The 10,999-nt window shown below is 38.3% G+C and overlaps 1 protein-coding gene across 2 annotated transcripts; it reads left to right on the top strand.

Annotated features, from left to right (window-relative positions):
• The first annotated feature begins 3,912 nt into the window (after nucleotides 1–3,912).
• On the top strand, nucleotides 3,913–7,684 carry LOC147847310 (uncharacterized). 2 transcript variants are annotated; one of them, XM_087339330.1, is made up of 3 exons: nucleotides 3,913–5,613; nucleotides 6,555–7,434; nucleotides 7,528–7,570. In XM_087339330.1, exons 1-2 carry the CDS (start codon nucleotides 4,009–4,011, stop codon nucleotides 7,431–7,433), a joined length of 2,484 nt encoding a protein of 827 aa, XP_087195456.1. In that variant the 5' UTR covers nucleotides 3,913–4,008; the 3' UTR covers nucleotide 7,434; nucleotides 7,528–7,570. The 2 variants fall into 2 exon arrangements, with proteins under 2 accessions (XP_087195456.1, XP_087195455.1); XM_087339329.1 differs by having other exon boundaries at nucleotides 6,555–7,684.
• The last annotated feature ends 3,315 nt before the right edge of the window (nucleotides 7,685–10,999 follow it).

The raw sequence follows: 10,999 nt of genomic DNA, 5'->3' as shown, positions 1-10,999 counted from the left end.
CTCTACAAAAAAAAAACACATTCATCTCCACAAGGAAGGGTTTCCATAATAGTAAGTTCATATGTGGATATTGTAATATTGTTTGTATTTGAATCAAAGCTTCATGAAAAAATGTCTAGCATTCAATATACTTGAAGTCTTCTGACTTATTTTCATAATACAATCGAGCATTAGTAACTTTGTTTATGACGTTTAAACCTCAATTAGAGTGTTTGCTTTAATAGCTTCACACATTTTCATTAGACGCACATGGTTAAATTATTATGATTCTAAGACTTAAAGTATGTAAACTTGCAACATAGGGGGTTGGGTTCAAGGCTTGAGCTTTGGGTTTCATATTGTGTTCGATGAAGAACAGATGAGAAAGACTAATGATGTGCCACCCAAAACTGGTTTTGCAACAATAATATATATCAACAACTCTGCACAATGTAATTGGTAAAAACGATAATATTTCCCTGGAAAAGGTGATGCTCACAAATAATGCCTTATAGACGATCCATAAAAGAATGGATTGACTAAATTGAAAAACCATTCAAGTCATATTCGTCACATAGTCTCATAAATACAATATTAATTCCTGTCATAGCTCATGGGTTATGGAGTCACGCGTTGGATCCTGTTTTCTACATAACTTAACTCGTGAATGGTCCATTGACATTCACGTACTTGCCATGTAAAACTCTAAACCATTTTTTTTGTTTGGATTCATATATTAAATCCAACAAATGATTGTGTAGTCAAATGTTTGTCAAGGACCTCGATTTTTGTTATTTTGTGTGTTGTATAATGGATGAGATATTTACCCGCTATTTCTATGCAGCATAGATCCACATGCAAATTTTTGAAACAATTGTTTAGGCTTGGAAAGTATTTTCTATTAACTACAATGGAAGCTATCAGACTCTTTATGTCATTGTATACACATAGGCCCTATTTTAGCACATTATGTAGTCTCTCGTGGTTCACTTTATCAAAGTGCAACATTTGCATTTCAATTGAAAGAACGAGTTGAACACGTTGGTTTTTTGCATAAGGAAAATATTTTTCTTCTAATGATGCGTAACTTTGAAAGGGGTTGAAGTTCTAATATATATATATATTAGAACATTTTGTACAAAGCAAGAATATGATGTGAAGAGGATGGGAGTGTGAGATCTTCAAAGCAAGATCAAGAGACCTTACAAGTGAGGGTTTTCTATTGAGAATGTATGTTGATTAAATGATTAAAAATAATTATGAATCTCATTAGCTTAGCTTGGTATAAAGCTCGACAAATATTAAGGAACAATCAATAATAAAATATAAGATGAAATGATGAGTTCGAGAAAGAGACTTGTCTTAGAATGTCTCGAATCCGACATTCTAGATGAAATGCATGCCCTAAGCTTCTCGATCGAGAAGAAGCTCTTCACAAAAAAAACCATTAAAGAACACCTATGCCAAACTAACCAATTCCTCCACAATGCCATGATGCCACAACGACCATCCATGCATGTGCTCTAATATATTCCACACATTGTTTACGCCACTGACATTCATTAGTTTTTATATTCCATTTTGCATACGTATGACAATATATATCTATGATATCTCTCTCAAAACTATTAAATAGTTAGAGGGCAAAATATGAAATTGGAACAAGAAGGTGCACACAATGCCACAAAACTCCAAATGTGAGCCATTGTTATTAGTATTATTAATAATTAGACCTCCCAATAAACTAGAAGGCCCCTTCAATACAAACCCCATGAACTAAGGTTCAGCTCATCATCCACTAATATAATTGTTTTGATGATTTGCATCAACGTTCTTACTACACTTTAAAGTAGAGGAAAATTGCTCCAACGCCCCCTTAATTATAACGATTCCCAACATCAAACAACATCATTGACTTAACGCTCTCCACAATGTTTTGATGTAAAGAAACATTGTATCTAAAAGTTAGCAAAGGGCATGAATTACACATGAATAAATGTTCAGAAAATTGCAAATAATATCTATCGTGTTACATCCAAAATGTAATGAATTATAGAGAAATATGAGCTTGGGAGGGGTGAGGAGTGTATCGAAGAGAGTGCATGAGTTTGGCCAATTCAAATGAGGATGTTGGATGGGCCCTATAGTTTGTCCACATGTTGAAAAATCTACTCATCAAAAATCATGGAAGATATATATACGAAAAGCTTTTCAAGGGGTGCAAAGGTCCCTATACAAATAACAAACCTAAGAAATGTGGATGTGACCTAAATTTGGGCAATCTCCAGGCTTTGAACTCTACTTGTGCCAATATAGGATGGAAATGAGGATCTAATGGTGGGCGCTTACAAGTAGTACGTAGTAAGCAGGCTTGGCTTGTATAGACATAAGTTCTCTCTTCACAATTGCCGCGTTCTTTTTTTTCTTATGGCGACGCTTAGCCTTGTGAGTAGCCCCAAGTTATATGCTATAGACAACCATTGTAATGCTAGGGTCATGTGTATAGGCCTAGCCTATGAATTGCTCTTGAGTTTACATGCTTAGCCTATCCCATGAATTGTGGTGTCAAAGACCTAACTAAATATGTAGATAGGGAAAGACCACATGAACAAGCTATTATCAATGAAGACTTGTGTGTGTATTTAACAATTGCCATTAAATGATGTCTAATATTTTTTTGACCAAGAGTGCTGATTTAAAGAAAGAAAGAAAGAAAGAAAGAAAGAAAGAAAAGGAACGGATTTGAACACGATGTTTGTACCCTATCGATCGATCGACAATCCCTTACGTGCGGTCGAGACTCACAAAGCTCCTTAATCACATTCGTTAATCATGCTCAAAGCCTCGCGAAGTTCCTTAATCGCATTCAAGATCCTCGGAGCTCCTTAATCACGTTCAAGACTCTCGAAGCTCCTTAATCACACTACTTAATCACGTCCAAGACTAGTAGAGGTCCTTAATCACATTCCTTCATCACGTCCAAGACCTCTAGAGGTCCTTAATCACATTCCTTCATCACGTCCAATACCCCGAGAGGTCCTTAATCACATTCCTTAATCAAGTTCAAGAGTCCCAAATTCCTTAATCACGTTTAAAGCCCTCCCCTAATCACGTCTTAGGATTCAAATTCAAAATTTCAAGAGTGGAGCCAAAACTTTATTGATTTTGATTAAATTTAATTTGCCTAAAAAATGAATGAATTAATTCAAAATGAATTTAAATTAAATGAACTTCCCTGTCCGAATGCTTCGAAATTTCGAATTTTAATTGCTCTGTTTTTTTTTTTTTTGTGACTTTACTTTCTTTTCTTCATCTTCGAATGTCTGTCTCTGTTTCCCTCTGCACAGAATTAGGGTTTTCTGCTCAGTAAAGCTTGTCATGAGACAGGTCACAGAGAGCTCTGCCATCGCCATAGCCATGGCCACAGTAGACATAGCTCCCCTCCCACCTCAGAGGCTTCTAGCAAATAGGCGGCAAAACAGAAAGATTTAATGAGTTCCTTCTTTCAGGCGGCGGGTCATCAGTAGTAATTCCATCATCATCATCATCATTATCATCATCATCATCATCATCATCATCATCATCATCATCATCATCATCATCACCATCATCTTCTTCTTCACCAGTACTATTTGATCAGACAGGCGCTTAATGCATGCATTTCGAAACCATGTTGCTGCCTGCAGCTCTTTCGCCATAGCCATGCCTTCCCGATTACAAGGTTAACTCCTTTTTCTGGTTACTCATCGCCATCGCCATCTTCTTCTTCTTCTTCTTCTTCTTCTTCTTCTTGGAATGTAGTTCTTTAGGTCATTGCCTCGTGGACTAATGGCCACTACATGATCGTTTGGCTTTGTACAAATTCACCATTTCAGGTTATGATTTTTGAGCCATTTCTGATGTTCTGTGCAGATGATCAGAGCCATCTCGTGGGGATCATGATGTGGAAGGAATATATTCAGCTCTTATTACATAGATAACAGAGATAGGTTTCTTATCAATTGATGGCGCGGAAGTAAGCAGAACGCCATGGGATCTTGTTTCAGCAAAGCTAATCCTACCCATGTCTATGGTTACAATTCCTGTTGCAAGGATCAGAGCTTTATGAATAGTTGCTGCAATATGAAGCCTCAGACCAGTACAGATCCCGTTAAACAAGCTTCTGTTCCATCTTCGATCCGTAAGGACGAAAGCCACGAAACCTGTACTAAGCAGAAGATGGAACCTTCGCAGATGCAGAACAGAAATACTCCATCGCTAATTATAGCTGCAGAGAAGTTGCAGAAGACCTCTTCGGTTATTATACCTCCGCCTCCTACACAGAAGGTGGACGCCATATGTGTAGCTGTAGATCAGACATCAAATGTCGGTTCTCTGCAACATTCTAGCAGAAAGAACAGTGGTGAGCTCGCCATTGCGAGCACTAGCATGAAAAAGATGATCAGAGCATCTTCTCCTCGTAAAAACCCACTCCTTCATAGCCTTCTTCCCGCAGCACCATCTGCCATAGTTACCAAGACTGTCTCGTCAAGGTCCACTGCTTCCCTGCAGAGATCAAATGATACTACTTTGGGGGAAGAAGATGTTGACGATGATGAAGAAGAATATGAAGATGAAAAAGATCTCAAATTTCGTCCATCAGAGGCACGGAAGCAGTGGCTCTCAGAAATGCAAACCTTAGTACTTCCTGGAGGTAGCAAAGATCAAAATCGTGAAACTCTGAGTAGGGGGAAGACTGTGTCAAGCAGGACCAATTCATTCTCTCGCCTTCCAGATCCTGTAACTGAAGACTCTTTAAAGAATTCCATGAAAGCTTCAGTATGTTCTGCAACCAATAATTCTGGTCCATTACTGCTGCGACGATCTCCCAGCATCAATGCTTCTGCTTGTGGAGATGGAGAAGGAGGAGGACCTTGCCTCTGCAGAAATGCTTCTGGGAAGATGCAGGGCTGTACAGAATATAACTCAAGTAACATCAACGAATCTAGCCATGGAAGCTCGGATTTACACACATTATCTGCACAGAAACCTCGCTCCTTGATCACACTTAAAAATGAACATTCTCCGAATACAGGGCATGTAACCTTAGATGCATCCGACTCAGCATTATTTGTTCACAAACGATCTTCGAGTAGAGACTCCGAACCTATAACCTCTCGTGAGTTCCACATGGATTCTCATGCCACGAATAATATCAGAAGACCATCGCCACCGAAGAAAATCACCCCATTGTCTTTGTCTTCTTCAGATGCCAACAGGCAAATGACTAGCTCTTCCTCCAGACGTCCTGTAGCATCTTCCATTAAAGCCGATCAAAGCTCGAGCTTAGCTCATAAACCGGTAGTCGGCCAAGAATATGCTTCAAACAATTCTGGTGCCAGAAGCGGGATTCGAACTGCAGTGCAGAGAAGTTCAGGTCAAATTGAGCTCGAGGTTTCTAACATGACATCTAGTGGCAATAAGACTGTGATAAGGAAGGAGAAATCTCCTCTCAAAAGGAAAGAGAAATCGCCTCTCAGGAGGACTTGCATAAATGGTGCCATGCCCGCCTCAACTAATACCTGTTCGTCGACTACTCCCAAGATGATTAATGCAGATCGCAATGCTACTGGGCTCTCCGTGGATGATATGAAGGTTTTCATCCCTCTCTTCCATTTTCTCTTAAGTATTTTGTATGATATCTGAAGGAACTTGGTTGGAAGCATGGTGATTTTGTTGGTTTTGAGTGATTTGCATTGTCTTTTGGGATGAGAAACATTGTTAGGTTCTAGTGATATATACTATTTGATTTTGGGCGGAAAGCAGTCATCGTGATAATATATAGTTCATCTAAAGCATTTGGTCTCAAGGATGATATCTTGTAGAATTTGATGTAAAGGTAAGTTTGTGTGGACTAGGGAGGGAAGGCTGAAGGGGCTAGGTAGCAAAAGATCGAAACTTTGCAGGGATCAGTTGCCCCCGCTTGACTCGTGGAATGATGTGTCAACCTGGAAAATTCTAAACCTTTACATACCCGAACCTTGCATGTGGCCATGTCAAATATTTGTCCAGATCAAATATTAAGCCGGACATAAAGCATTCCAAAAAACTATGTTTATCATGGGCATTGATTCTGCACCACTTCAGCATAGAGTTTTTTTGTCCAACCTTACAGCATCAATATTTGGTGCCATTCCCAACATCTCATGTGATTTAGGAGATGAACTTACAATAGCCCTGACATAACTTTCACCAAATGGTTTCGCTTTCTAATTGCTTAAGTATCATCTCTGTTGCATCGTGGCAAACAAATATTTAAATACAAGCCTTGTTTAGAACATGACTTCACTTTTTTTTCTTTTCCTCAACTATGTTTGTCTTTGCCTGGCCATGCTTTATTTTTTAATACCTCAACAACCATACTAGAGGGCATACATGTCTTGATTTCTGGTGATGTGCATGTACCCAACATGTCTTTAAATGTCTTGTTAAAGGTTCAATTATTCACAATTCTTGGGTTAGTCTTTTCTATGTCAAGGCTCATTAATTTCGTTGTTGGATTGTAATAAGATTTATGATATTCATGAGGTTTGCAGAGCAAAGATTCAAGCACTAGGACAAAAAGATCGACCACAAGATTACCCCTGAAGGAGATGTCGAACAATTCTACTAATCATGCACATGGCAAGCCCACCCCTTTGAAACACATTGCGAAAGAGAATGCTAGTATGCAAGTGAAAATGAGTGTTGAAAAAGTGCAGATACTGAAGGATACCTCGAATGGCGAGGTAACGAGCCCTGTAAAAGCAAACACAGGATCGATTGACCATGAAGCCAATGTAAAAACAGCTGTGCTTGACTTGGAACAAGACTTTGTTGTGGGAAGTAAAGACCCTCTAGAGGTGAAAGCAGAAAGCTTGGTTATGGGTGGCAAGAGTGTGTTGAGTGCATTCCGAGCTCTCGAAGAGTATAGACTGAAATACTCAAACCTAAACCTAGATCCTCATAAAGGCGAGTCTTGCGATGACGATGTCTTGTATTCAAGACACCATCGGCCCCACGCAAGAGAGAAAGAGAGCTTTAGTCAGCCACTAGCACAAGGAGGATCAGCATTGGACGGAGGTGTTCATGAGAATATCTCTGAATATGATGATGTGCAAGCGAGAGACGAAGTGCTTCTTACCAGATCCAGATCCACTAATAAAAGGTCTTGTGAGCCATTTCTTTTCCCTGATGTGCAATCACTTCTTCTAATGCAAGAGAGTCTTGATAACAATGAAGGGAGTAATATGGAAGGAGGAGAAGGAGCTGTAAGGGTCACCATGCCAGCATCCATATCCAAGGCTTGCTCCATCTTGAAAGCAGTTGCAGACCTTAATATGGGTGTGTTGTATCCTCAGAGGAAGGATAAGTCTAATGTGGAAGAGAACTATATAGAGAGGCCCAACCTCTCAAGTTTTCAGTTTAAGCCATAGAGTAACTACAGGATGAAACCAACCAACCAACCAACCAACCAACCAATCAATCAATCAATCAATCAATCAATCAATCAAACATCCTCTTCAGAAGTCTGCCATAGAGTAACTATAGGATGAATACAGACAAACAAACACATCCTCTTCAAAAGTCTGCCATTTTCACCAAGAAGACTTGATTTTTTGTTTCTGGAAAATTGTACCAAATTTTTGCAATTTGTATCCAGTGTTTACAAATTGTTTTTTTTATTTTTTGGTTATAATGTGCCAGCTCTTTTTGTATTTAGTTGTTTTCTACATTTTATTTTTTTCATGTAACAAAACAAGGTCCATATCAACATTTAGAGAAACATCAAACAATTATCTATTGTATGCAGAAGGCTTCTAGCTTTAGATTGCTGGTCTTTTTGAGCCCTCACAATACATTGATCTATGTTTTACTACCAAAATGTAGTACAAGTTACATGCAACTTATTGCATCTGCTCGTACTTTGGTTTTACCTGCCTTAGTTCGGTATGATCAAATTATGTAGTCACAAGCAAGCTCTTTGCCATACTCCATTTCCATATTGGAATTATTCTAAGCACATGGAATGTTCCAACTGTTTTTGCATTCAGACCTTCCAATTGCTCGGGCAGGTTTCTACAACTTTCGGCATCTCATAAGGACTCCGTGTGGCCATGGCTTCAAGAATATTTTTCCAAGTTGTCTTCTTCTATATCTCTAGGGTTTCAACGAAAGACATGATGTGCTAACCACGATACATAGCCTCTAACACCTTTTTACCAATGGCTGCTCCGAAAGCATTCTACCGCATTTGAGTGAGCTGTGTGCATATTTGGTCTTCATGAAACAATCCTTGTAGATTCATCATAAAAGGTGGGTATGTAAACATGATGTCGTAGTGCAAGTGTTGCTCTTTCGTGTGCAACATGTCAAGCAATGGGTTTGATGCTATACACTCACAATACAAGACCTTTTTCTGATTTTTGTTTAAGATTGCCAATGTGCACTTAACATTTGCTCAACAAAACCAACATTTCTCGCAAGACGTGAGCATTTTTGCCTTGTGAAATGCAATGCTAAGAAATGGGAAGGAAAAAGTGAAGGGGAGGAAAAACTCATTGTTCCACACGCTTGAGGGAGGCTATGGAGGAAGGCCCTCTCAATCACTCACACAATTCACTACTCGTGCCTACATGTCTAACCTTGTGCTCTCACCTCTCCTTCCCCTACTTTTTTTCCCTCCCTCATAATGGTGAAGTATCAATTCAAGGGTGTTGTCAACGTCACATCCCGTTAATCTACATAGCACAGTACGTGTAGGAGACATAGCACGTAATGAATGTTGCATGGAACATCGACTTGATTCCCCTTATCTATGTAGTGTGAGAGTCAAGATAGTAGAGTGTGTTGGTAAATATTAGCCTAGGAAATTAGATACAATAAATTGTGGAGATTTGATTGTAATGTTTGAATACGTACATCCAAATATGTAAATACCCAAAGAAAAGGTACACATACCAAACATTCAATGTTGAGGTCATCTATGCTCTTATGTTCCCATGGCTCACTTTGGCCACTCAAATATGATGTCCCAACCTTGGCGAATTGGGTTTTATAGTTACTAACCTAATGAACGTGCCATTATTTTTACAGTAATTAAGAACAAACACTTAAGGGCCTCCAAAATTAGATATAATAAGATGTTAACAATTAATACTAATACCAAAATATGCAAATATCCAAATGAATGGTAGTTACAATCTAAAGATTGGAAAAATCGGATGTAAGATCCTAGGAAAGAAGTTAAAGTCAGAATAAATGTAACTCATAGTGTGTTCATAGGAATCTCTTTTAGACAACCATACTAACATGTGCAAAGCATTGGATTGACAATGATTGATGAATTTATTAAATAGGGCTTTGGATAGATTGATAGTTTCATTAGAATGGGTAGGTATGGGCAAGGAGGATCTTGTAGGATCTAATAAAACTTAATAATGAAGCATGGACATGTGCAAAGGATAAGCGGATCCCGTTGGAACTTTAATGTGTAGAGAGAGGGAACTGAATTGACAAACTTGCCTCCCATTGACTACAAAGTTACGCGTACAACTCTAAATTTTGCATAGTGATTTGTACTAATGTCCTTGGATTACTAAAGAAAAATATACAGTGAGAGAAAGAGAGATATATATATGTAAGCGTCTCCCTCATACCGACAAACATTATTCATCTATTATATACTTGACAAAAGGTTAAGGTAGATAGTTTGTTACCACAATATTGCATGAAGATATTTTGAATGCTTTTGGTATTTTAAATTTGATGTATTATATAGTTGGCTCCTTGTTGTTCGTATTATAACCTCACAATAACACAGAGCTCATCAAACAATGTTTCACGAATTATGGTGATGGTGGGGAAAGAAACTCGCAACATCTTTTCCTACAACAATGACACCATCACATTTTGATTTGTTGTAGTATGTTGGATAATGTCACCCTTCACATCTTGATTTGTTGCGAATGTTGAGTCCGTCGAAAAAACACAATTGGCGAGCATAAAGTTGTGCAAATGATAGCGAGCGTAAAGAATTTGTACATCATATGAATGTAAACCATAATCGATTTAGTCTCTTGCAATAGTCTTTATGTTTATTGATTGAGAAACATGAACTCCATGATTGCCGAAAGGAATATCTCACTTTACAATATGCTGAGTATATTGACGGGGAAAGTCGCACATCTACTCGCATATTCAACCTGTGTAAACATTCCAATAAATCATTTTGGAACATAGGTTCAAATCTTAGCGAAATGAAATAATGTTATATACACTCTTAAATTTATTTAATAACTTGACAATAAAAAGTAGTACCACGAATAGGATCACCACTTTAACTACTAAAGGAAAAGACGAAGCCATGGGAACAACCTTACTTGCTGGTCTTGGATTAAGATTATAGCAACGGATCTCCTCGATCGTTTATTCTTTGTATTTCTTTTCGAGAAACGTGTGTTTTCAGATTTATGAGTAGAAGATGGCTTATGTTTAAATGTCTATTTCTTTTTAATACACTTTGGAATTCAAAAGATGTGAGGCACATCAAATCTCTTTCATGAATCCAACAATATCACGAGAAGAAAAAAATGATATGTTATAACTTATAACATTAACATATTGATGAGTAACAGGAATTTAGGAAATTCTTGGACGAGTCCTTTTTAAGTTGTCACTGTTCTAGATTTGATGTCTCCTCCAAACCAACTCTACTTGACTTATGGAAGCGTGAACAATGACGAAATCATGCGCTTTTTAAATCAAATCAAGAAGCTCTAAGTGAAATGTGCATAGGAAAGGGGCGAGATTAGATTAATTGAGGAGGTCCAACAATTAGGAATTCCCCAATCCTAGTATAGAACATGAGATATTATTGCTAGAATAATGGAATATTGAAACACAGTGCTTTATGTAGGCTACAAAGGTTCCTCATATAAGCTTCGTCACATTTGGGGGGGGGGGGGGGGGGGGGGGGGGGGGGGGTGGGGGGTGGGGGGGG

This window comes from Azolla caroliniana, unplaced genomic scaffold, assembly GCF_043228905.1.
Source record: "Azolla caroliniana isolate FFs.n. ecotype wild unplaced genomic scaffold, voAzoCaro1.0.p SCAF_1202, whole genome shotgun sequence".
NCBI classification, from domain to species: Eukaryota; Viridiplantae; Streptophyta; class Polypodiopsida; order Salviniales; family Salviniaceae; genus Azolla; species Azolla caroliniana.
The sequence above is the reverse complement of the archived record's forward strand: the minus strand, read 5'-3'. Positions and strand labels throughout refer to the sequence as shown.